The sequence below is a fragment of the Elephas maximus genome, chromosome 3, assembly GCF_024166365.1.
Source record: "Elephas maximus indicus isolate mEleMax1 chromosome 3, mEleMax1 primary haplotype, whole genome shotgun sequence".
NCBI lineage: Eukaryota > Metazoa > Chordata > Mammalia > Proboscidea > Elephantidae > Elephas > Elephas maximus.
Window position 1 is genome coordinate 67,199,833 of NC_064821.1, and position 26,670 is coordinate 67,226,502.

Below are 26,670 nucleotides of genomic sequence, written 5' to 3' on the forward strand. Positions count from 1 at the left end.
ACATCTTATATTGCTTGTATATTGTCGGATCTCTCATTCCAGGGTATTACTGCTGTACATTTGGCCCTGACCATATGGTGCTAGTGGGGTTTCATGCATATGCCCAGGGGCAACACGTACTCAGATTTGTCCAGCCCTCTCATTGTATGAACGGGAAAACTGAAGCCCAGCTCATTGTCGGGCTTGCCAAGGGTCACAACCAGCAAGTACGAAGAGCCTGACCTTGGTCTCCTGACTCAAAGGTGTGATGCTTTTTCTTCAGTTCATACAGTATCATAGAATACTGGAGAGAGATAGCATAGGCTCTGGAGACTGGCAGACCTGGTTCAAATCTAGTTTCTGCTTCTTGCTAGGTGACTTGGGCATATAACCCAGTCTCCCTGAGTAGCAGCTTCCTCATGTTTAAAGTGATAGTAGTAGTAGTACCTACCTCCAAGAGTTGTAGGAAATTAAATGAAGTAACTCTTTAAAGTGCCTGGCACATAGTAGATGCTGAAATGGTAGCTATTGTTAATACTAAATTATCTGTCCCTTCCTATGCTAACCATTTGGTTCTTGAAAATTTGTTAAACCAACTACTCCCACATGGACCACTTGCTGTCTGATGACAATGATAGTTTGAGAGATTGGCCTCAAACCAGCCAATTCAGAGAGATGAGAAGATTAATGCTGCTTTCTTCCCCAGCATTATTCTGTGCGCAAGCATCCCAGCCCATGTGGGGGCTGTTGTTGCCAGTGGTTTGTTTAGCACTTTTTCTCCAAGGAGCTGAGGGCGCTTTACCAAAACTGACAGCTACTTTCTATGAAGGAAGCCACTACTTTGCCAGCTGTAGATGCTTCCAGAGTCCTGAGATCCCAGCCCCAGGGGCTGCAACGGTGTTCTTTAGGCTTCTGGGATCCTTTAACTGGACTAGGGACGTTCACGTTGTGGATATATGGTGAGCCTGGTTTCCTAACAGAAGTGTGGCTAAGGAACATCCTCAGTCCTTTCTCCAACCCTAAAACAAAAACCCATTGCCATCGAGTCAATTCTGACTCATAGTGACCCTATAGGACAGAGTTGGACTGCCCTATAGAGTTTCCAAGGAGCGCCTGGTGGATTTGAACTGCTAACCTTTTGGTTAGCAGCTGTAGCTCTTAACCGCTGTGCCACCAGGGTTTCCTCCAGCCCTAAAGCAGTTGGCTTTTGGCTTTTTTGTTCTTTTCTCCTCAATTTCTCAGGTCTCCAAGGATGTTCACCAAATTGAACAGGGTTTCTGCTATTGAGAATAGCAGAAAGAGAGCTAAGGGGAACTTTGGCTTTACCTGTGTTACCCGAAATGTTTTTATTATGAGAAATATTTATGTTTTACTTATATGATTAAAGATAAAAATGCAAAACAGAACACTTAGTTTTTCACAGCCATTAGAACAAAGCTATTACGGATGGACTCTGTATTCCTATTCTGTTCCAAAATACACTGATTTCTTTTTCCTGTAAGCAGGTAGCTCTTATTACTGGAAGCTGGCAGCTTGATAAGGAATGGAGACTGTTGAAAGAAATGCATGAGGGAACCTACTGGTCCCTAAAACATACCACTGGCCTATGGTTTCTGTTAACAGACTATAGGGCTTAACAAGTGGCATTTGAGGCCGTTTCTGGCCTACGTAGTTGGCTCCTCTTGTCATCTTGGTGGCTCTTTGAGTTTGCTCTCCTTGGCTTAGAGGCCAGGTGTCCCTGGTATAGCTTAGCCCTCACACAGGGGTAGAATCCCTTCCTTCTCTCTTGAGATGAACCCAAGGTCCTTTATAGCTTGCAGGTACTTTAGTCCTTTGAGAGAGAAGAGGTCCTTTGACGTACTTGGAGTTGGGCCTCTTGAGTTCCCTTCTACCTTGGAGCTAAATTCTAATTGCATTTTTGAAGCATATTATGGTACACCAGGTCAGCTCCTTGTCACCAGAAAAACTAGTGTTTTCTGACTTTTTAGCTAACATTGAGAGCTGGACGGAGACACAAACTCACACTCACCTACTCACACCTACCTACCTATTTTACCTCCAGAGCAAGCTTTGTTCCCATAGAACTCAGCAGAAACACTCCCAGCCAAGCAAAGTAGCCAACAGGTTTGTGGAAGATCTACCCAGCCTGCGGGCTTAGGGGAGAGCCTGAGAGTTGCCCTCTGACCTCTAGTGTTATTGTCAGACTCCATCATCAGAGTCAGCTTCAACTGAACTTTCCAAGGTGAGCTTATTTGTGGGAGTAGGAATAGGCTTTACGTCAGTTCATCCCAGTTTGGATCTCCTTTCTCTTCAGCTATCTCTCTTAAGAGAACTCTTAATCACTTAAGTATCGGGGTTTTCCCAGACCTGGACCAATATCCAAAGCTCTCATTCTTTCTTTGGGTTATAGTTCCCAGCCTGAAGTTAGTTAACGCATGATGCTGATCCAGTGGTATTGCTAGAGAATGAACATGGAGGTGGAAGAAGCATTTCCTGGGTGAATATTTTTCATATTGACCCCCTGATTGCTAATCTTAGTTTGCTGACCTAGAGTGAGCTTTTTGGTTAATTCAAGACAAGCAAAGCCCCCAAATAAATACCAAGTTCTCACTGACAAACTTAAAGCTGGGGCGGGGGGGGACTGGATTTGTTCAGTTAGCAAACATTTGTTAATCCCTCTTGTGGGCTAGGTGTTAGGAATATAGTCTCAGACCTTCTTGGCAGTTAAAGAATTGTCTGTCCCATGTAATGTATCCCTTTCTCACTTCTGCCACTTATGTTGACAAGTATGGTGACTTGGAGTGAGCGAGTCCTTGGCAAATGAAAGTTACTATAATCTGGGAAGAGGGCATCTGTGGACGTTGCCCAAACTCATAACATACTCTTGTAGCTCCTGGGTGTCATCCTGGCAGCATTTTGTGAAGTTTCCCCATAGGAAAAGAACTGAAGTCTCACTGACCGTAGAACTTAGAGCTGGGAAAGAGGATGAAAGTACCAGCTCTGCTTCTGAGGGAATAGAGCAGAGGTCAGCAAGCTGTGGCTTGCGTACCGGCTACCTGTTTTTATAAATAAAGTTTTATTAGAACACAGCCATGCCCATTTATGTATTGTCTGTGACTGTTTTGGTACTACAACGGCAAAGTTGAGTAGTTGTGACGGATCATGTGGATCACAAAGTCTAAAATACTTATTATCTGTCCCTTTACAGAAAGTCTACTGTATATGAACTAGAGTATCATGACTAAAGTGTTTGTTAGCATGTTTGCTTTTGGTTGTTTAAGGAGAATGCTGCGTGTAGTAAGATTGTTGAAAAAAGGATTTTTCTGCCTAATATCCGTGCCTAATCCATGTCCTTGTGTATATGTGTTTCAGGATCTGTCTGGTTCAATAGACGATCTCCCCATGGGGACAGAAGGAGCTCTGAGCCCTGGAGTGAGCACGTCAGGGATTTCCAGCAGCCAAGGAGAGCAGAGTAATCCAGCTCAGTCTCCTTTCTCTCCTCATACCTCCCCTCACCTGCCTGGCATCCGAGGCCCCTCCCCATCCCCTGTTGGCTCTCCTGCCAGTGTTGCTCAGTCTCGCTCAGGACCACTCTCGCCTGCTGCAGTGCCAGGTACCCTAAAGTGCAGGGCTTTGGAGGGAGGGAAAGGGGACCAGTCCCCAAACGGGGATCCTCAGCCTTCCACTGGCAGAGAGAGCATCCCTAGTTAATGTCTGTGTAGCTTTCCATTAGCATTTGGAAAAGGGAAGTGGGAGCCCCTTAGCTGGACCTCTCCATGTATGTGATACTAACGAGTGCTTGGCCCCCTCATGAGCTCTTTCCAGCTCTGAATTGGCAAGAATTTATAGGCTTAGCCATGATTGGCTTACTTCTTTCTGTCTGGAGCAGGCAACCAGATGCCACCTCGGCCACCCAGTGGCCAGTCCGACAGCATCATGCATCCTTCCATGAACCAATCAAGCATTGCCCAAGATCGAGGTGAGAGCCTGGGCTCAGTGGGGAGGTGAAGGGCACTGAGGCAGAGTGTTCTGTGTAATAACTTTCGGAGAACTGCATGACCATGGAGTTTAAGTCTGTCCTAGCAGCAAATTGTGAAGTTAGACTGGGCTTGGCCATGTTGGCGGCTCCAGAATCACATGCCCCAACAGTCAACCTTTCTTTCTGAACGATTGCCTGTGTTTTGATGGATTCCCCGCCCCCCCCACCACACACACACATTGTGCTTAATTTGGTACAGAAGACTCAGCATTGAGTCTTTACCCTTAAAATCATTCACCATTTTGTTAGTACTGTCATTGCTTTTTATCGTTTCAAACCTCCATTTAGTAGAAACAGTTGGCATACCCTGGTTAATGACTGTGTCACTTTGGAGTGTTGTCTAAAAAGACACATGACTATATAGCAAATCAGATAGAGATTCCACACAAGTAGCTGCTAAAGAAAATGTTGATGGCGAAGTCCCAAGATAAATGAAAACATTTGTTCCCATTATACCAAAGTGATGATCGCTTACCACAATAATAACTGTGTATGGGAACTTCCCATATAACAGGTTACATGCAGAGGAATCCCCAGATGCCCCAATACAGTTCCCCACAGCCCGGCTCAGCCTTATCTCCACGTCAGCCTTCTGGAGGACAGATGCACACAGGCATGGGCTCCTACCAGCAGAACTCCATGGGGAGCTATGGTCCCCAGGGGGCTCAGTATGGCCCACAAGGTGAGTGTACTACCCAGTTAGGAATAGAGTTGAGAGGAGAAAACAGTTTCTTGTCTGATATGCCACCATCTGGGTGGTAAGAATAAGACCGTCCTTTGCCTTGAATCCACCAAGCTCAAACTCTGAAGTAGGGCAGGATGGAGTTCCATTTTTGTCTCCACCTACTCTGTTGCAAGGAAAAGTTTTTGAACCTCTCTGAGCCTCTGTTTTATATGTAAAATAGGGATAAGGTACCTAGCCCATAACTTAGTGTAGAATATTTAAGAGATGGTAGCTATCAGTTATTACAATTATATTTTGAGTAAGTACGAATAGAATAGATCTTTTGCTCAAAATCAGCCCTGGACAGAACTAAAGCTGAATGTCTAGTACAGAGTATGGGAGAGAAAACAAGATGAGTATTTAGAAAAGAAAAAATCCCTCTGAGAGTTGAAGGGCCTGCATAGCAAGGAAGCCAGTTTTGCCCTGTACTGTCTTAAGATGAGGGGAAGACTGAGGTCTGCCTCTAATATACTCTTGGCCTCCCCTTCACTTTTTGAGGTAAAGGCTACCATGAAGTTGATTTCTTTCCTAACCAAATATTGAATGATTCGCATTCTTTGTTATCTTTGGAGTTTTAGAGTTGAGAGATACTAGTGAGTTGCTAACCAAGTCTCTGCGTCTTCTCTCCTTCTTCCCCTCCCAGGAGGCTACCCCAGGCAGCCAAACTATAATGCCTTGCCTAATGCCAACTACCCTAGTGCAGGCATGGCTGGAAGCATGAACCCTATGGGTGCTGGAGGTCAAATGCATGGGCAGCCTGGCATCCCACCTTACGGCACCCTCCCTCCAGGGAGAATGAGTCACGCCTCCATGGGCAACCGGCCTTATGGTCCTAATATGGCCAATATGCCACCTCAGGTTGGGTCAGGGATGTGTCCCCCACCAGGGGGCATGAACCGGAAGACTCAAGAAACTGCTGTTGCCATGCATGTTGCTGCCAACTCTATCCAAAACAGGTAAGGCTTGGGAAGTGTAGAAGGTGTCAGTGCAGGGAAATAAATTTTAGAGTCACGCAGGTCACTGAGATACTTCTGGATGCTAAACTATGTCTCTTTAGTAAATATTTGTTTTACTGAGGGCTTTTCAGAGAACTAGGTTTCCTTACAGTGAAAAACAACAGAAGTACAGATCCCCAGGCTGCATCTTAGGTTGGTGTCAAGTTTGACATAACCAAGTATAAGGTGTAAAGAACTTTATGAAACACAGGTTATTTTGATCAGTAAAATAAGTCATTGGAGCAGGTAGTTTCTTCATGTTTTCTGTTTAGTTTGTTGGATTCCAGAAGGATTCTTAATGATGTGCATCATTTGGACTTGGGGTTTGAGAAACGGAGGATGGTAGGGCTGTATTTTACCGTTTCTCCTGCTGTTCTCTGTGGTCCCATGAGAATGGGAGCTAGTTGACTGATGGATATCTGATTGTGCCACAGTGCAAAGGCTCATGTGATTTGGTTTTGCCTTGAAAACAATGTCTTCTTCCTTGGCCACTGACTTCAGTGGCCCATTGTTATCCAAGGCCCCATATCTGTGCACCCCACTGTTGGTGCCTATAGCTATTAAAATGAATATTGTCTTATCGAGATGTTGATAAACCAAGGTAGATTAGGGGGATTGACTGTAAAGAGGTAGCTTTGGTAGAACTTCAGAATGGTGGAAGTACAGAGTTCTCAGTGGTCCCATCAAGAGAGAAAGCAAAGCCACTTCCGGGTGCTATAATATGAGGGATATAGTCTAGTTTGGGTTTGCCCGTGACAAAGAGGTAAAACTGAACATGTAATCTAGGCCTTTGGCCACAGAGGGTGTCCTTAAATGGACATAAAGCTTAGCTTCAAAGATGGCTTAGAGGGAAGCAGCACTTCAGAGAGTGTAGCCCTTCAAACTGAGCTATTGTTTCCTCTTTGGATCTTGAACCCCCTTAGAATTCTTTGTGAGGAAGTAAAAGATAATAGTTCCTATTTTGGGGCCCATAAGCTTTTTCCTTGTTAGCCTAACTAGATAATCGGTTCACACAACCCTATTTAGCTGAAGTCTAAATCTGAAAGTTCATTGTCTCCAACCCTTGTCTGTCTCTTACTCTCCATCTTCTTCCTCAGGCCACCAGGCTACCCTAATATGAATCAAGGGGGCATGATAGGAACTGGACCTCCCTATGGACAAGGGATTAATAGTATGGCTGGCATGATCAACCCTCAGGGACCCCCATATCCTATGGGTGGAACCATGGCCAACAATTCAGCAGGTAAATCCTAGCCTTTGCTCACCTCAGGGATTTCTTCCAGTGTGATCATTTGGTCACAGCTTAACCTGTTGGATTTGAGAATTTTTTTCCTCTTTTGTAGGGATGGCAGCCAGTCCAGAGATGATGGGCCTTGGCGATGTCAAGTTAACCCCAGCCACCAAAATGAACAATAAGGCAGATGGGACACCCAAGACAGAATCCAAATCCAAGGTAATGATTTATGTCTTAACTCCTGTCAACCTTGTATCCCATCCTTTCCTTCTTCCTATCATGAAGAGTCCCAGGATAATAGCTCATTGAATTAGGTTCAAGTTAGCCTAAGGGATCCTGGTTTAAATGACATAGTGTTCTCTCAGTTGTCAATTATGGAGGAAACGCCAGACACTGGAGTGTGGAATTCTCTGCATTTGGCTGGTGCCCTCTGTGAAACTGTCCCCTGTCTCGAGCAGTTATAGATGGTGTGTGCCATGGTCAACTAGTTGCTCTTTTCTTCCTGGACCTCACTCATAGCAGCAGGAGTGGTTGGTGCCCTGTATTCTAATATGGGGGAGATGAGACTAGTAGGCTTTGGATCCATCCTTGACCCTGCTATAGGTTGGTCCTGGATATGCTGTCTTATAAGCTGTGTGGCAGACTGGAGACCTTAGCATTTGGATCATTTGAAACATTTCTGTACTTTGCCGCACCTCATTTCCCCTGTCTGTAAAATAGGGAAAGTAAAAAATCATAGCTGCTACCCCCTGTAGATCTTCAACTCTGACTCCTAGGCCTTTCCAACCATCCTCCTCTCTTGGATAGGATAATACCTAAAGCCTTTCAACCAGGTGGGAGATCTTCCTTTCTTGAGAGGAAGAGTTTCTTTTGTTTTAGTCCATCCATTGTCTAGCAATCACATTTTGAATTCCTTGAGCTCTTACTCTAAAACAGTCTATATAAAAGTGTGTCCAGGCTCCTGGGTAGTAGTGTGGTGTTAGTAGTGTCTTTGGTGTCAAGTGGACAAAGGTTTCATACTCGCCCTGCCACTTAAAATGTGTAAGATCATGGGCAGTGACTCCTTGGACCTTTTTCCTTAGCTTTAAAAATGGGGATAGTTTGTAATACCTACTACGTAAAGGCATCTAGCATAGCATGCAGTACATAGTATATATGTGTCCTTTGTAGAAAGACGGTCTGGCTGCCTTTTAGCCCTTCAGCTATGTGAAGGCAGGGCAGCTATTGATCACCCAGAGTAAAAGCCACTACCCTAATCAAGAGACTTCTGAGACCCTTAGCATAGCTTTGAATCTGACCCATTCCTATGAATTTTGACCTGCTACTTCCAGAAATCCAGTTCCTCTACTACAACCAATGAGAAGATCACCAAGTTGTATGAGCTGGGTGGTGAGCCTGAGAGGAAGATGTGGGTGGACCGTTATCTGGCCTTCACAGAAGAGAAGGCCATGGGCATGACAAATCTGCCTGCTGTGGGCAGGAAACCTCTGGACCTCTATCGCCTGTATGTGTCTGTGAAGGAGATTGGTGGACTGACTCAGGTGAGTGCCTGGCACTTGGCTTCCTCTATGGTTCCATCAAACCTTCTTTCTAGGTACTGACTGGCTTCGTGTGGTATCATGCATGTCACAGGGACATTACCCACTCCTGCTCTCTGAGTCAGACCAGGAAACACAGGGCTTCCAGAAGATAAGGCAGAAGGCTAAGACCTTCCTGGGCAGTATGAGGTGTTAGCATTAAGTTTATGCTAACTAGAGTCCCAGTGGGTTGCAAAGATAGAGAACGGCTCTGGGCATTCTGATTCCATAGGAAGCAGTTTGGCATAGTAGACAAGGGAAGGGTTTGGAGAGATGCTCCTGGTTGTGAATCCTGTCTTAGCCACTTACAACATATGTGACCTTAATCAAGGTGTATAACCACTTTGAGCCTTAGTTTATTATTATTATTATTGGTAGTAGTAGTAGTAAAGTAAGGACAGTGTTTACCCTGCTACACTGTCAAAAGTTAGAGGCAATAAGCATAAAGCTTTCAGCAAGGTTTCTGCCACATAAAATTGGCCTGCAAGATGGTATAGGGACAGCCTGACCCTTTAAATCCAGGAGGCTTCCCAGTGGAGATAGGATTTCAGGAGCTATTTAATAGAAATAGTTTACAGATGGAGAAGTAGATGGGAAATTATGTGTGTGGTTCCTCTATATGGAAGATTAAAGTGAATGGATTAATTCCTGCTGAAAACCTCTGAACCAGACTCCACCCTGAGCCATGCCTTCTCCTGATACCTTATTGTTTTTGTTTTAGACTCAGAGGAGGAGGCAAACAGGTGAGGCAATGCTGACAGACAGCACAGTGTGCCTTGCAAGCTCTTTCCTCCTATGTGTTCTGGAATCACCAGACCAGAAGCCTGCTGTTGGGTCAGGGTTTGTGGCTGAGCTCAGGGGGAGGCGTGGCAGGGAGGGACTTAGTCCAAACCTTCTAAATCAGAAGAGGAAAACAGCTGTCACCAGCAGAAAAGAAAGTGATTGGAATGAAGCCAAACAGCAGTCAGTTGTGAATTCCTTCTCCCTTCAGGCTTTACTCCCCTCCCCCACAAAGGAAAACAAAACAAAACAAGACACGTGCACACTGCCACCTAACTGGCGTGGGAAGCAGAGCCACAGAAGGCTCCTGAGGTGACCCTGGGCCTATCCCTGCTAGTCTCCCTGGTATTGAGTTCTCACAGGGACATTGGGTTAAGTTTGGCTTACTTTCAATTGAGTGACCTTCTGGATCACTGAACCTAAAATGAGATACAGATGGAATTTGGAAACTTGGGCTTGTTTTCAGGTTTACAAAAGGATGTGAACCTTTTAGATGCTATGATATAATTAAACTCTAAAGATAGAGTTCAGAGGAGGAAGAGTACTGTTACAAGTTAGTTTGTGAAGGCCCCAAGAAAGCAAAAGATGAGTGCTGAGGTTTTCTGAAGGATTAAAAGTACGATTTAAATAGCGGAAATGGGCCATTCCAGTAGACTGGTCTGGATGGCATGGAGCTGGGAGAGAATCTGGACCATCCCACCAGGGCCATCTCTAACCTTAAAGACTTAGATCAGGTGTTACCCACACTAGGAAGTATTCCTGGTCACCTCCCTTCTGTCGAGGTTGTCCTCCCTCTGGACTTTCTTATCACTCTTGTCTCTGCTAACAGATAGCATAGCATATTGAACTTTTTTTGTGGATTGGGACTGGAAAGTCAGTGTCCTCAGCCCCTGAGAGACAAACTTACCACATGGTAGATGTTCAGTATATATAACAACACACGAAGGGTGACACCTGCCCAGCTGGAGCAGAAAGATTCATTGTAGGAGCACTTGGGGAAACATCTTGGTCAGTGTGCCCTGAGACTGAGGAAAGGAGGCAGAACTATAGGCCGACTGCTGGGAAGGGACAAAAGAAGTCTCAGGGCCTCGAGCATCTCCTGGACAATCAGGACAGTGACTCATGAGGGAAAGGGGCTTCTAGTCACTGGGATGCAGGAAAGAGCAGTAACATAAAAATGCCAAATGTGTAGGGAACCCCATGCTGAGAAAAAATTAGGTGTAAAAACACCCAGTTTAACAAAGTAAATCAAGGGAGTCATCACTTTATAAAAGGATTTCTTATGAGTAAGTATAGTGGTTAGAGCATGAACTCTAGAGCCCGGCAGCCTGGGTTTAAAGTCTGATCTTGCCCCCCACTAGCCTGCGACTGATGAAGTTACTCCATTTGTGCCTCACTTTTCTCATTTGTAAAAGAGAAATAATAGTACCTTCACCCCAGATTAAATGCACTGATGTGCGTAAAGCACCTAGAGTAGCACCAGATAATCACAAAAGACGCAATAAATGTTAGTTTTTATTAGTGCGTTTAAAATAGAATTTGGATTTTAAGGTGATATGCATGCCATCTTTAGCAGTACTCTTGTGGAAAGACCGTACTGTCTGAATTCTCTTCTGAGAGTGATGTCAAATTTGCCTTCGAATACACACTGCCTGATAGTTGCAGTGATCTGTGGGTGGAAGGTGTTGAGGGTAGAGTGAAGCCGCCATGAATTTGACGGTTGTTACGGACTGTCACCCAAGTGGGGTTAACTTTCGTGGTTAACTGAGAACTGTGATTTCATGAGAGGTGAGTACATGGCAGCCCGATGGGCTGGGGCTTGGCAGAATGACCAGGTGAACTCTTCTGGTTGGTTGTACAGGTCAACAAGAACAAAAAATGGAGGGAACTTGCAACCAACCTCAATGTAGGCACCTCAAGCAGTGCTGCCAGCTCCCTGAAAAAGCAGTATATCCAGTGTCTCTATGCCTTTGAGTGCAAGATTGAACGGGGAGAAGACCCTCCCCCAGACATCTTTGCAGCTGCTGATTCCAAGAAGTCCCAGCCCAAGATCCAACCTCCCTCTCCTGGTAAGAATGGCCTGAACAGCCCCATCAAGCCTGAGGGCTGATTGCCCTGATAGTTTTCAAGGGTCCAGGGTTCTTATTCGTTGGTGTCTGCCCCTGGGCAGCAGAGGAGATGCCGAGGACTTGTGCTGTGCCCTGTCCTACCACAGGGCTTAGCAAGTTGGCAGACTAAAGAGCGGGTAGTGGTGACTCCCTTGGGAAGTAGTCTGCAGCAGCCCTTAAGTTTTAATTTTCATTGTACACCTGGCATCTTGCCAAATGTTTGTAAACTAGTGAGTGGGAAAGGCATTGGAGGAGTGGAAAAAACTGACAAATGGCAGTGAGGCAGGGCCATCTGGGAGCTTTGGCCCACTGATGTCAGTGCCTTAGAATGCAGTTCAGGCTAGCGCCCTGAATTCCCCAGGGAGCTGAGATTAGTAATGAATGGGAACGAGGGAGGGGCGGGGAAGGGACATGAATGGAACTCTCCAATGGGAGTGCCTCTGCCCACCCTCCTTTCTGAGAGCAGGCTGGGACCTGGGCGAGCATGGGAAGGGAAGAAGGCCAGGGCGCCTGGAAGGTGGGTGTAAACACATGTGCCCTGCTGTTGACCTCTGTGGGTATAATGAGTGCCCGAGATGACTCATCAGCTGGGGAGGCCTAAGCAGTGGGATATCTGCTGCTGGGAATGGTAACTAATGGAAACATTAATTACTGGTAGCTCTGTGCTCCTCAGCTTAGAGGAACATTTGAACCTGAGTGATGACACTGCCAGTTGCTTGGAAATAGGAGCTCCTGGGCTCCTAAAAAGGAGCCTTGGTGGTGCGGTGGTTAAGCCGCTGAGCTGCTAACTGAAAGATTGAGTGGTTCGAGCCCACCAGCCGCCCCACAGGAGAAAGATGTGGCAGTCTGCTTCTGTAAAGATTTACAGCCTTGGAAACCCTATGGGGCAGTTATACTCTGTCCTATTATAAGATTGCTGTGAGTTGGAATTGACTCGATGGCAGTGGGGTTTTTTTTGGGGGGGTGGTCCTGAATGGTGTCATAGGTTTGGGGCAAGATGGAACCTCTCTGCCTAGAATTTGGGGTACCCTGACTGGGAGCTCACACACCAGGGTTACAGGGTTTAATAGGTTAGACAAGGTCCTTGGAAGTAAAGAGAAGTAGTTAAGGAAGATGGCAGTGAATGAAGGAATCAGCAGGTTGGTGATACCGTCATTACATCACTCCTGTTCTCCAAATGTGACTAGTAGCTAGGAGCAATAGAACCTTCAATTTTTTTTTATTACCTAGCCTTTCAGATCCTTTGCTGAGAAGGATTATTTAAGCTTAAAAGGATCCTGATCTTTAGCCTTACGAAGATCTTTTCCAAAGAGTTCCTAGGGCATTTGTGTGTTTCTGTGAGGGTTAAACCTTCCTGCCGAGCAAACTGCTCACTCTGCATCTCTTTCCACAGCGGGGTCAGGGTCTATGCAGGGGCCACAGACTCCTCAGTCAACCAGCAGTTCCATGGCAGAAGGAGGTGACCTGAAGCCACCAACTCCAGCATCCACGCCACACAGTCAGATCCCCCCCTTGCCAGGCATGAGGTAAGTCCAGAAGTTGGAACAGGTGGTTTGGGGACTCTGAGGAGAGGTGTATCAGAGCTCCTGTGCAGCCCAAGGGTGGCCCCTGCCTGGCTGTCCAGCCAGTGACTCTTCTGAGTTCTGCATTATATTAGAAGAGCTGCTTTATTTGGGTTAATTGGCATTCCTCATTCTGGAGCAGGAGCAATTCAGTCGGGATCCAGGATGCCTTTTCTGATGGAAGTGACCCCACATTCCAGAAGCGGAATTCCATGACTCCAAACCCTGGGTACCAGCCCAGTATGAATACCTCTGACATGATGGGGCGCATGTCCTACGAGCCAAATAAGGATCCTTATGGCAGCATGAGGAAAGGTGACCTTAACCATTGACCTTCCGCCATTCAAGACAGGGCTAGGGGGATGGGGTATATCTTGAGGGTGGCTCAGGGATCTTGTCAAGCCATCGTCTGAAATAAGGCATTTCCTGAGCATGTCGTAACCATCCTTCTTCATCCCTACCTCCTTTCTTATCTCTCTCTCTGGCCTCACCTTGTCATCCCCTTAACAAATACCTGTTCTTTGCTGGTTAGGACATTTTGGGGTCTCCATTTTGAATCTGTAAGGAAAAACCTTGAGCTCTGGAGAGGCCCTGGGTCTTTGCAGGTCTAGGCCCTTCAGTCAGGCAAGGTGTAGATTGCTAAGCCAGCCAACCAACGAGTTTTCTCACTGCCTCCTTTTCTTTCTGCACTCAGCTCCGGGGAGTGATCCCTTCATGTCCTCAGGACAGGGTCCCAACGGTGGGATGGGGGACCCCTACAGCCGTGCTGCTGGCCCTGGGCTGGGGAATGTGGCGATGGGACCACGACAGCACTACCCTTATGGAGGTCCTTATGACAGAGTGAGGTAAGCATGGCCCCTGCTCCTGTTGCACCCCCAGCACCCCACAGCTATCATGGACTCAATCCGCTTCTCCAATTCTGTTTAGGACGGAGCCTGGAATAGGACCTGAGGGAAACATGGGCACTGGGGCCCCACAATCGAATCTTATGCCTTCCAACCCAGATTCGGGGATGTACTCTCCTAGCCGCTACCCCCCACAGCAGCAGCAACAGCAGCAGCGGTGAGTGAAGCCTGATCTGGCCCAGCCTCAGTGGCATCATGGCTCAGGCTTTGTGGTTTCCCACCCTGATCTTCTGCTTCTCTCCCAACTGCAGACATGATTCCTATGGCAATCAGTTCTCCACCCAAGGCACCCCTTCTGGCAGCCCCTTCCCCAGCCAGCAGACCACAATGTATCAACAGCAGCAGCAGGTGAGGAGGGAATGGACTGACATAGATTCCCCTTGAAAACTAGCTAATAAACTAATTTAATCTGTTGAAAAATCTATGAAGCTCACTTTAGATACTTTGACATTCTTCTCCCACCCACATGGCCAGAGTTATGCCTGAAGAGCCAAGCCCTCAGTCTCTTCCCTTTTTGGAGTCCAGACCAATCTCCAAAAGGGATATTAGCAGGCCTGATTTTGATCTTTGAGGTTTTGTATGTGTTTCTACTTAGAGCAAGGGAGTGCCAGAGGGAAAAGAGAATGGTTGTGCTTTCAGAATCAGTTTCAAAACATAATTTGTAAAGGTGATACTTTTCTTCCTTTGGTATCTGTCTTCTCTCTTGGAGGGGCAGAAGTAAGCATCAAGTGTCTGGTTGTAGCCATCTTGGTATCCGTGGGTCTACATTTGTCTTGTGTCCCTGAGTGCGGAGTTATTAACTTCCCTTCTGCTTGTCCCTGTCTTAGAATTATAAGCGGCCGATGGATGGCACATACGGCCCTCCCGCCAAGCGGCATGAAGGAGAGATGTACAGCGTGCCATACAGCACGGGGCAAGGGCAGCCTCAGCAGCAGCAGTTGCCCCCAGCCCAGCCTCAGCCTGCCAGCCAGCAACAAACTGCCCAGCCTTCCCCTCAGCAAGATGTGTACAACCAGTATAGCAATGCCTATCCTGCCACTGCTGCTGCTGCTACGGAGCGCCGACCAGCAGGCGGCCCCCAGAACCAATTTCCATTCCAATTTGGCCGAGACCGTGTCTCTGCACCCCCTGGCTCCAACGCCCAGCAGAACATGCCACCACAAATGATGAGTGGCCCCATACAAGCATCATCTGAGGTTGCTCAGCAAGGCACCATGTGGCAGGGCCGTAATGACATGACCTACAATTATGCCAACAGGCAGAGCACAGGTTCTGCCCCCCAGGGTCCTGCCTATCATGGTGTGAACCGAACAGATGAAATGCTGCACACGGATCAGAGGGCCAACCACGAAGGCCCATGGCCTTCCCATGGCACACGCCAGCCCCCATATGGTCCTTCTGCCCCCGTGCCCCCCATGACAAGGCCCCCTCCATCTAACTACCAGCCCCCGCCAAGCATGCAGAATCACATTCCTCAGGTATCCAGCCCCGCTCCCCTGTCCCGGCCAATGGAGAACCGCACCTCTCCTAGCAAGTCTCCATTCCTGCACTCGGGGATGAAAATGCAGAAGGCAGGCCCACCAGTGCCTGCCTCGCATATAGCACCTGCCCCTGTGCAGCCCCCCATGATTCGGCGGGATATTACCTTCCCACCTGGCTCCGTTGAAGCCACACAGCCTGTGTTGAAGCAGAGGCGGCGGCTCACAATGAAAGACATTGGTAAGCAGATGTCCCTGATTGGGTTAATTGCCCCTCCCCTCCCTTGTCCATTGCTCCTTCCCATCCTAATACTCCAGATGATGTTCAGTCTGGTTGAGTGTTGACTAAAATAGTCAAAGAATTTCTGTTAAGGAAGAAATAAGCTGATATCAGGCTTTCCTTCAAGAAATCACCATGCCACATGAGACTGTGTGGGCAGCTCCTGTCTGGAGGCGAGATGAGAAGGCAGGGGGGCAGGAGCTGGTTGAATGGACATGGGAAATACAGGGTGGAGAGGAAGAGTGTGCTGTCACATTACAGGGAGAGCAGCTAGGGTCACATAACAACGTGTGTATAGGTTTTTGTATGAAAAACCGACTTGAATTATAAACTTTCACTTAAAGCACGATAAAAAGAGAAATCACCATGCAGTGATAATCCATTGCTGTCGAGTCGATTCTGACTCATAGCGACTCTATAGGACATAGTAGAACTGCCCTGTAGGTTTCCAAGGCTGCTGTCTTTACAGAAGCAGACTGCCACATCTTTCTTCCACAGAGCAACTGATAGGTTCAAACCACCGACCTTTCAGTTAACAGCTGAGTGCTTAACCACTGTGCCACTAGGGCTCCTTAAGTGATATCCCAGAGAGACTTAAAATCCTTGAGGGCAGGTGTGTGTCATCTCCTGGATAGGAACTGCCTCCCACCATCTTCAGAGTAGCCTGACTGATGAGCCAGCCTTAGGGGAGTAGTGGAGTGGCCTCCAGCCAACCTGGACTTTGGTGGATGGAAGACATGGGGATTTATTTCAGGAACCCCGGAGGCATGGCGGGTAATGATGTCCCTCAAGTCTGGGCTGCTGGCAGAGAGCACGTGGGCATTAGACACCATTAACATCCTGCTATATGATGATAACAGCATCATGACCTTCAACCTCAGTCAGGTAAGTATAGTGCCTGGGGAAGAATTGGGGGACTTGGGATCCTGAAGTAAGCAGTGCTAACTGACACAGAAAATTCAGCTGTCCCTGGACATGGTTTTGTCAAATGTCTCCCATGTCAGTCGGTACCCATCCATGGGCCTAGGATATTAAGAACAATAATAATTGGTTTAAGGTATCACAGGATTGACTTCAAAGGGAATTTGGGAGAAACTTTTTGGTATTGGTAAGAAATACAAATTCTCTTGATGTCATTCAGGGAGGACCCATATTTTTAGACTACAAAGAAGAACCTGTGGTCTTTATCAGAGAGCAGAGCAGTTTATTTTTCCCTTCTTTTCTTCTTTCACTCTGAGTAGATGAGGTCTGTGTTGATTATGTTATCCCAAAGTGTAGAATGAAAAGTATAAAGAAGTATACTTGTGAACGTTTTTTTTTTTAAATCATGTTTTTGCAAAGCTGCTTTTCCAGACCCACGCTCCATAGGATGTATACCTTGAGTTTTCCACAGGACGTGTAGCTGGGAAGAGTGTGCTGCACCATCCTACTCTTTGTTTTAATCATCCTTAGTACTTATCAACCCACCTGTCAAGGAGCTAACTTGCTGCAGGAAGGCCATTGTTATGAATGATTACCGTTTACTGTGTCGTCACTTTGTGTCAGACCCTTTATAGTTTGTTTCATGTCATCCTCACAATGGCCCATGAGGCAGGATATGTGGCCATTTAGAGGTGAGTAAATAAGCTCAGAGAGGCCTTGCCCTGGTTCATACAGCTGTCAGTGGAATCCTTCTGATTCTAAAGCCTAGCTTTACTTCCCTCGTATAATACTGCCTCCCATGAGAAGGGAAGGGAACAAATCAAATATTGATTGAGCAATTTCCGTTTACCAAGCATTTTATATAGGATTCCATTTAGACGTCAGAACATCCCTGTCAAGTATAGGGTTTCTATAATTTCTGTTGGAAAGATGGAAAAATCTACAGCTTGGAGAGTTCACATCATATAGCTAGTTCCTAGAAAAGTTAGAATTCAAACCCAGATCTTTCTAATACTAAAGCCCTTATTTTTTCTTTTCTGCTATACTGTTCAGCCAAAAATTAATCCAACTGGAGATTAGTGTTTTCTTCTAGAGGTCTGTACAAGAATCCATGTTGGTTTTGGGTCTCCTTAGCACCAGCTTGGACCAATGTTTGGAGAGCTGAGGCCTTTTCCCACTCATTGTATTGTAAGATTCATGGAGGGCCAGCCTCCTGGCATGTAGGAGAGCTTGGAGAAGAGGGCAGGTGAACATCTGTCCACATTACATTCCCTCCTCTCAGCTCATGTTGGAAGGGGTCATCTTGCCACGTCTAGTCTGAGGGCCCACTTGGCAATGGGGTGTACAGAGTATCCTAAGAGGAACAGTGGCTCAGTGATTGACCAGTGGGTAGGAAACCAGGCCTGGTGAAGAAAGGGAGAAAATTGATTGGAAAAGAGGAGCCTGAGAGATGGGTGGCACTGGCACTGGTAGATGAGGTGCAAAGCTGTTCCCCAGCATTTTCATCCCACTGGAGGCAGGCCTAAGCGAAGGTAGGTTGGGCAGATGGAAGAACTCTGTGATAGGCATAGGAGGGATTAAGATAACCTGCTCCACGGAGAGCCTTTGGGAGAGGGACCAACTCTGCTTTTCTCCAAATTGATACAGATACCTGACCTGTAAGGAAAGGGAGGGGTTAGATGGAAGACCTTCGGAAGGCCCTCTGAAGTCAAGAAATTTCTTCTTAGCCTACTTTTCTCTTTATTTTCTGTTCTTTCTCCTTTAGCTCCCAGGATTGCTAGAACTCCTTGTGGAATATTTCCGACGTTGCCTGATCGAGATCTTTGGCATTCTAAAGGAGTATGAGGTGGGTGACCCCGGACAGAGAACATTACTAGACCCTGGGAGATTCAGCAAAGCCTCTAGTCCAGTCCCTGTGGAGGGGGAGGAGGAAGACGACCTCCTAGGTCCTAAACTGGAGGAGGCAGAAGAAGAGGAAGTAGTTGAAAATGATGAGGAGATGGCCTTTTCGGGCAAGGACAAGCCAGTCTCAGAAAATAGTGAGGAGAAGCTGATCAGTAAGTTTGACAAGCTACCAGTGAAGATCGTGCAGAAGAATGACCCATTTGTGGTGGACTGCTCAGATAAGCTTGGGCGCGTGCAGGAGTTTGACAGTGGCCTGCTGCACTGGCGGATTGGTGGAGGGGACACCACTGAGCATATCCAGACCCACTTTGAGAGCAAGACAGAGCTGCTGCCTACCCGGCCTCACGTGCCCTGCCCACCAGCCCCCTGGAAACACATCACAGCAGCAGAGGGCATACCAGGGACAACAGAGCAGGAGGGTCCCCCGCCTGATGGCCCTCCAGAAAAACGAATCACAGCCACCATGGATGACATGTTGTCCACCCGGTCTAGCACATTGACCGAGGAGGGAGCTAAGAGTGCAGAAGCCACCAAGGAGAGCAGCAAGTTCCCATTTGGCATCAGCCCAGCACAGAGCCACCGGAACATCAAGATTCTAGAGGACGAACCCCACAGTAAAGATGAGACCCCACTGTGTACCCTTCTGGACTGGCAGGATTCCCTCGCCAAGCGCTGCGTCTGTGTGTCCAACACCATCCGTAGCCTGTCATTTGTGCCAGGCAACGACTTTGAAATGTCCAAACACCCAGGGCTGCTGCTGATCCTGGGCAAGCTGATCCTGCTGCACCACAAGCACCCAGAACGGAAGCAGGCACCACTAACTTATGAGAAGGAGGAGGAGCAGGACCAAGGGGTGAGCTGCAACAAAGTGGAGTGGTGGTGGGACTGCTTGGAGATGCTCCGGGAGAACACCTTGGTCACGCTCGCCAACATCTCGGGGCAGTTGGACCTCTCCCCATACCCTGAGAGCATCTGCCTGCCTGTCCTGGACGGACTCCTACACTGGGCAGTGTGCCCTTCAGCTGAAGCCCAGGACCCCTTCTCCACCCTGGGCCCCAACGCCGTCCTCTCCCCCCAGAGACTGGTCTTGGAAACCCTCAGCAAACTCAGCATCCAGGACAACAATGTGGACCTGATCCTGGCCACACCCCCCTTCAGCCGTCTGGAGAAGTTGTATAGCACCATGGTGCGCTTCCTCAGTGACCGAAAGAACCCAGTATGCCGGGAGATGGCCGTGGTACTTCTGGCCAACCTGGCGCAGGGTGACAGCCTGGCAGCCCGCGCCATTGCAGTGCAGAAGGGCAGCATTGGCAACCTCCTGGGCTTCCTAGAGGACAGCCTTGCTGCCACGCAGTTCCAGCAGAGCCAGGCAAGCCTGCTTCACATGCAGAACCCGCCCTTTGAGCCAACCAGTGTGGACATGATGCGGCGGGCTGCCCGCGCACTGCTTGCCCTGGCCAAGGTGGACGAGAACCACTCAGAGTTCACACTATATGAGTCGCGGCTGTTGGACATCTCGGTATCACCGCTAATGAACTCATTGGTTTCACAAGTCATTTGTGATGTACTGTTTTTGATTGGCCAGTCATGACAGCCGTGGGACACCTCCCCCCCGTGTGTGTGTGCGTGTGTGGAGAACTTAGAAACTGACTGTTGCCCTTTATTTATGCAAAACCACCTCAGAATCAAGTTTACCCTGTGCTGTCCAGCTTCTTCCTTGGGAAAAAGTCTCTCCTGTTGCTCTTTCCTCCCTCACCCTCCCACCCCTCTCTGTTCCTTGTCCTCACCTTACTCCCCTCAGGTCCCCACCCTGTTTGAAAAGACAAAGCTCTGCCTACATAGAAGACTTTTTTATTTTAACCAAAGTTACTGTCGTTTACAGTGAGTTTGGGGAAAAAAAAATAAAATAAAAATGGCTTTCCCGGTCCTTGCATCAACGGGATGCCACATTTCATAACTGTTTTTAATGGTAAAAAAAAAAAAAAGGAAAAAATACAAAAAAAAAAAACCTCTGAAGGACAAAAAAGGTGACTGCTGAACTGTGTGTGGTTTATTGTTGTACATTCACAATCTTGCAGGAGCCGAGAAGTTAGCAGTTGTGGACAGACCCTGTTCACTGGAGAGGCCTGTGCAGTAGAGTGTAGACCCTTTCATGTACTGTACTGTACACCTGATACTGTAAACATACTGTAATAATAATGTCTCACATGGAAAAAAGAGAAAACGCTGGGTCAGCAGCAAGCTGTAGTTTTTAAAAATGTTTTTAGTTAAACGTTGAGGAGAAAAAAAAAAAAAAAGGCTTTTCCCCCAAAGTATCATGTGTGAACCTACAACACCCTGACCTCTTTCTCTTCCTCCTTGATTGTATGAATAACCCTGAGATCACCTCTTAGAACTGGTTTTAACCTTTAGCTGCAGCCACTGCGCTGCCACGTGTGTATATATATGACGTTGTACATTGCACATACCCTCTGGATCCCCACAGTTTGGTTCCCCTCCCAGCCACCCCTTTATAGTATGACGAGTTAACAAGTTGGTGACCTGCACAAAGCGAGACACAGCTATTTAATCTCTTGCCAGACATCGCCCCTCTTGGTGCGATGCTGTACAGGTCTCTGTAAAAAGTCCTTGCTGTCTCAGCAGCCAATCAACTTATAGTTTATTTTTTTCTGGGTTTTTGTTTTGTTTTGTTTTCTTTCTAATCGAGGTGTGAAAAAGTTCTAGGTTCAGTTGACGTTCCTGATGAAGAAACACAATTGAGATTTTTTCAGTGATAAAATCTGCATATTTGTATTTCAAACAATGTAGCTAAAACTTGATGTAAATTCCTTTTTTTCCTTTTTTGGCTTAATGAATATCATTTATTCAGTATGAAATCTTTATACTATATGTTCCACGTGTTAAGAATAAATGTACATTAAATCTTGGTAAGACGTTTGTGAGGCTTTTTATTGTCTTCAAACTACTTAAAAGCTTGACCATTTGATGGGGGTGGGGGTTGGACCTGTTCTTGCACCTCCCCTGATGTGCTGTCTTCCCCCAAATGGTGGCCCCTTGGAACCTGAAATTTCTTGACCATATTCCGCTTGAACCCCATAGTGTAAGTCTAAGTTCAGGAAAGCTCTGAGAAGATTTAGCTTACAGGAGGAAGTTCCAGGCATAAAAGCATGTTAGCCTCTTGATAGAACCAAAACCCAAACTGCCATCGAGTTGATTCTGACTCATAATGACCCTATAAACAGAGTAGAACTGCCCCATAGGGTTTCTAGGGAGCGGGCAGTGGATTTGAACTCCCGAACTTTTGGTCAGCTGAACACTTAACCACTGTGCCACCAGGGCTCCTCTTGAAATAAAGTGACTTTAAATAGCCAAAGAAATTGATGATACTCTAGGGGGAAAGAAAATTTATAAATTGTTGGCAAAGGGAGACTGTTTCCTTTAGAAATTTTTAACAGTAAGGCAACCATTTATCTGGAGTAGGCCTCCAACTTAATTATCTCCAGACTGGCTCTCTCCCTGCCTCCAGACTAGTATATTCAGCTGCCTTTTTTTATACTGTTGCTTGTAAATTTAATTGAATATGCCAAAATGCCCTGTCTTCCCCTAGAAATCTGCTCCAATAATCATCTCAGTAGATGGCAACTCCATCCTTCTATTGCTTGGCCAAAAAAAAACACATGGAAGTTATCCTTGAATCCTTTCACTTCCACGTCCAGTGTGTCAGCACACTTCAGAAAATACTCCTCAATCCAGCCACTACCACTCTGGTCCAAGACACTCTCTTATCTTCCCCGGATTCTTGAAATAGCTTTTGAACTTGCCTCCCGGCTTCTGCTTTGCCTGGTTGAACCTATTCTCAACATAGCAACCAGATGATCCTTTCAAAATCCAAATCGGGTCAATATCCTCATAATAGCTTAGGAGTCCTTCAGTTACCTAATTTGCCACTATGTTTCTGATCCCACCTCTCTTTCTCCATTGTTCACTCTGTTATATAGGGTTATTTTCACCTTGGAATCTTTGTACTTAACTGTTCCCTCTGCCTAGAATATTCTTTCATGAGGTATCTGCATGACTCAAGCCCTTACGTCCTTCAGGTCTTTGCTCAAATGTCCTGTCAGTAAAGCTTTCCCTGATCACCATATTTAAAATTAAAATCTCCGTTCCATTTTCCTTCTCTGCCTCATTTTTCTTTATAGCACTTGTTACCATCTGGCCCATTTACTTACCTGTTCTTCACTAGAAGTTCTGAGTGCAGCGGTGTTTTCTTTTGTTCACTGCTGTATCCATGTCCTACAGCATGGCCTGGCACATAGTTGCCTCTTAATAAGTAGTTGTTGAATGAAGTAGATGTTGATCAGGTCCAGTTGCTTTTACAAGGCTAAAGCTACAGTATGTGGCTTCTCTGTTCATCTTCTTAGGAAAAAAATATGTAGAATTCCTTCAAGTTCAGCTTCCCGGAAAAATGCTATTACTGTGGGCACTTAGAAGCGAAACTTGAAACAACTTCCTATTAAGTACCTACCTGTATGCCAGACATGAAATATCACAAATAATCCTACTACAGCCCTGTGCTACTGAGGTCAGTATCCTGGCTTTCGTATTACAGTCAAGGAAAGAGACAAGTGAAAGGCCTACTGAGCCCACACACCAAGGTCTACCTGACTCCAAGACCCATAAACCACTGCACTTTCTGGATCAAAAGAGAACCGGGGGTAACGATCTAGCTGTGGAGCTCAGCAAGCCAAAGCAAGATTTGTTGTATTTAGCATGAGGTAAAATTGTCCCAAGAGTTTGAACCAAGTGTTTATCAAGTTAAGTGTGGCTGTTAATATTTGGGTCACAAAGAGGAATGAATATTGAGAGAGGGGAAAAAAGGCAATTGGCTAACCTCAATCAAGATGTGCTCCTAGGACTCTTCTGGAAAATACTGAATGGGAAGATTTTCATATCTATATCTAAGTGAGCCTGGTTTTTAATGCCTATTTTTGCTCCTGGCCCCTTGAACTCTATTTCCTAGTCTAGAAAGTGAATTTCTCGGCTGTGTGTGGAGCGTTACAGTAGAGTTTGGTTTCCTGGGTTCCTTTCATCTGCTCTCCTGCAATGCAGGGGCAGCCTAGCCCGGTCTCCAATTTCTGACTGGAGTTACCACGGGACCAAGAGAACTGCTAGCCACTGAGCTGTGAGTAATTTGCTTTTGAGAACTAAATAGAACCTAACCAGTGGAGAACCCAGGGGTGTGGCTAATAGTTTTTTTTCCCAGGCTCCTCCCTCTCCACCCCCCAAATGACCCTAACCTTCTTCCATAGCTGGAGAGCAGCCAAGTCCAGCCTAAACAATACTCTCAACCTCATTGGCTCTTTTGCCTTGCAGCCGCGTCCACCCCAGAGTGGCTAAGGCCCTTCCCGCTAGGTCTCTAGTCAGAGAAACACCAGTAGGGTCAGGATTTTCCAACTATTGAAAGACAAACACTGAAGGAAGGGTAAAAAATATCTAGTGTTCATGGACTATATAAAGGATCAGTGTTTGGCTCCTGCAATTGGGAGCCAAGGTGAGTCTTTGTTCTGGGGTGGATGGGCATCTTTAAGTGGTAAAACAGAGGCCAAAAGAATGCTTTTGGTAAATGTCCAAGACCTGAGTGATGCCATTCTAGATGTAAGGATGGATGTGGATATCACCCAGCATCCTTGGAAACTGCTAATGAATGCCCTTTTATCCACAGTGAAAAGAAGTAACATAAAGTTCTGGTAAGGGCACAGTTGCCTGGCATCACGGACATTAGCCCTGCCTGCTAACAGTTGTCAGTAACAGGAATTAAAAAACAGTGTGATCACTTTTGCCCCATAATAGTATGGCTATAGAGCCAATGCCCTATGTCAGGGCCAGCCACTCCATCATTCCGATAGGATTACGACCACTTGTAGTGTCTGGTAACTGAGCTACTGAGAATAGATGTAGTGGGCTGTCTCTCTGCCCATCCTGGGCCAAGCCCACCTCCAGATGAGGAGGCAGGAGCAAGGTAAGACATGCTGAGAAATGAGTTGTCAGAGAGCGCCAGGGAGGTGAGAACTACCGAACTTCCTTCTCCCTACCTTTGGTGGGAAAATCACTCTTATTTGTTCAGGGAATTATAACAGCCCACCTTTACTGAGCACTTACTTCATGCCAAACACTATATATAATTCCTATGAAGTAGATATTATCATCATCTGCATGAGGGCAAGGACTGTCTATCTTGCTCAGTGCTGCATCCTTACCCTTGGCACATGGTGGGCACTCCAACATTGGTGGACTTGGTATGCCTTATACAGGGTTCTTGGCATAGGCCACAAATACTCTTTAAACAATTGGTAAAAGGGAGAGAGAGGATAAGGGTAAACCTGATATTAGAATAGTATGGAGTGGTAGAAAGAACTAGTCTGGGAGGCTGGAGACCTGACTTCAAGTCCCACTTCTACCATTACCTCTGTGACCTCAGGTCAGCGACTTCCTCTGAGTTTTAGCTCCCTCATCCATAAAATGTAGATATCAGATTAAACAAATGAATTAATTCACCAGATCTTTATCTTGTACACAGAATGTGCAAGACACTGTTTTAAATGCTGGGAATACATGGATAAACAAAGTCCATGCTCTCCTAGAGCTTACATCTCAGAAGAGAGAATCAGACCATGAAACGAGGAAAATTCACAGACAAGATAATGTGTGATGTTAAGTGCTATGAAGAAAATAGAACAGGGTGATGGTGGTTGTGGCTGGGTAGTCAGGGAAGGCCTCTGGGAAGAGGTAACATTTCAACTGAGACCCAGACGTAGTGGGCCAGCTAACAGGTAGCCTGGCAGTAGAGTTTCAAGCAGGGAAAAAGAAAGAGACATGTTCAAGAAACAAATGGTATAGCCCCCATACATTCTAGGATTCTAGTAACAGCGATGCGTTACTTGCATTGTTTGGGTTAGGGGTTTGTATTATGAAACTGTTTCTTGGCGGTGTGGGATATTTGCTTCTTAAAGGAAGTAGCTGGGAGGTATAGAGTTTCCAGAACTGGGATACAGCTCTCTCTGGCTTGCTCTTCGCAGTTTTGGTCGCTCAATTGGCTGCCTGTGTTGATGCAGGCTCCATTTTAGCTGCAGACTCTAAAAGCAAAGATTGGAGACAGTTGTCTCCTCCACGCCTCACTCACAGCTTTGGAGGCCCAGAACCCCCTCCCATCACACCCAGCCTCCTTCCAATCTGACAAGCCAGGGCTTTAAGAGCACAAAACTCAGCTTCCCTGTTTTCCGTTCGGAGCAGGAGCCAGAAAATGAAACAGGAAACAGAGTGGAAGAGGAGGGGGTTGGGCAGCAGAGAAGGAAAGGAAGAAGAAATGGCAGAAAAGTAGAACTGAAGAGCTGGACAAAGTTCTACCTTGAACAGGTTATGCTTAAGCTTTTAGAAAATATTGACTTGTCACAAGAGACCCCTGTCCTTTTAACAAACAGATTTTTGAGGAAATTTGGTGTGTATAGAGGGGACCCTGAGAATGTTATGTCTTTTTCTCTTGGGAATTCAGACAGTTCATTTCATAGTTTTATCTCTGCAAACAGTGCTGCTTGGAGCCTTATGGATTTCAAGATTCAAGCCAGAACCTTAGGCCTCAGTCATGGATGTGTCCTGGCTTTGCCTTTTCACTGGAGCTGAAAGCCAGTGTGTGTCACTGAAAAACATGGGGGAAGGGCATTCTAAACTGCGTTTTTTCATTCTCCTGCAACAAAAACGTAACGACTAAAATGTGATTTGTACTTTATCCACCTTACACACAACAAATATCTGAGGACAGCTTAAGTCTCAGGACCTGCGATGGGTTATAAAGAACCAAAAGATACAGTCCCTGGGCCCCACAGAGTTGATGTGGGCTAGTTTTCTTTGCCTGGAGAGATAGCAACCACCTCTTTGTTCCCACCCACATTAGTAGCTGTTGGAAAAGATAAACCCCTCCCTCCAGGCAGGGCTGTGGGCCAGAGGCTAACACAGACCCCAGCTTCGTTTGGGGGACAAATAACTGAAACCGCAGAAGGCTTTGGAATCCTGAGAAGCAAAAAATCCACCAACGGAGAGGGATTTATTATCTGTTTCCTTTAAGGAGGGTGCAAAGTTGTTCTAACAGTTTCCGTTACAGGGGTACCAACTGGCCGCTCCTCCCTAAC

At 46.5% G+C, this 26,670-nt stretch overlaps 1 protein-coding gene across 2 annotated transcripts in view; it reads left to right on the forward strand.

The window, feature by feature from the left end:
* The window catches only part of ARID1A (AT-rich interaction domain 1A), a 73,060-nt gene extending 51,651 nt beyond the window's left edge, over positions 1-21,409 (forward strand). Inside the window, exons 5-20 of one of the 2 annotated variants that reach the window (XM_049878381.1) lie at positions 3,352-3,592; positions 3,869-3,958; positions 4,533-4,700; positions 5,386-5,698; positions 6,835-6,980; positions 7,081-7,190; positions 8,303-8,512; positions 11,190-11,397; positions 12,830-12,962; positions 13,138-13,313; positions 13,693-13,843; positions 13,926-14,060; positions 14,155-14,251; positions 14,731-15,622; positions 16,416-16,546; positions 18,348-21,409. In XM_049878381.1, coding sequence (XP_049734338.1) covers positions 3,352-3,592; positions 3,869-3,958; positions 4,533-4,700; positions 5,386-5,698; positions 6,835-6,980; positions 7,081-7,190; positions 8,303-8,512; positions 11,190-11,397; positions 12,830-12,962; positions 13,138-13,313; positions 13,693-13,843; positions 13,926-14,060; positions 14,155-14,251; positions 14,731-15,622; positions 16,416-16,546; positions 18,348-20,078 — 4,932 coding nt within the window. In that variant the 3' untranslated portion in view covers positions 20,079-21,409. The remainder of the gene's footprint in view (positions 1-3,351; positions 3,593-3,868; positions 3,959-4,532; positions 4,701-5,385; positions 5,699-6,834; positions 6,981-7,080; positions 7,191-8,302; positions 8,513-11,189; positions 11,398-12,829; positions 12,963-13,137; positions 13,314-13,692; positions 13,844-13,925; positions 14,061-14,154; positions 14,252-14,730; positions 15,623-16,415; positions 16,547-18,347) is intronic. The other variant, XM_049878382.1, reaches the window with a different exon arrangement.
* The last annotated feature ends 5,261 nt before the right edge of the window (positions 21,410-26,670 follow it).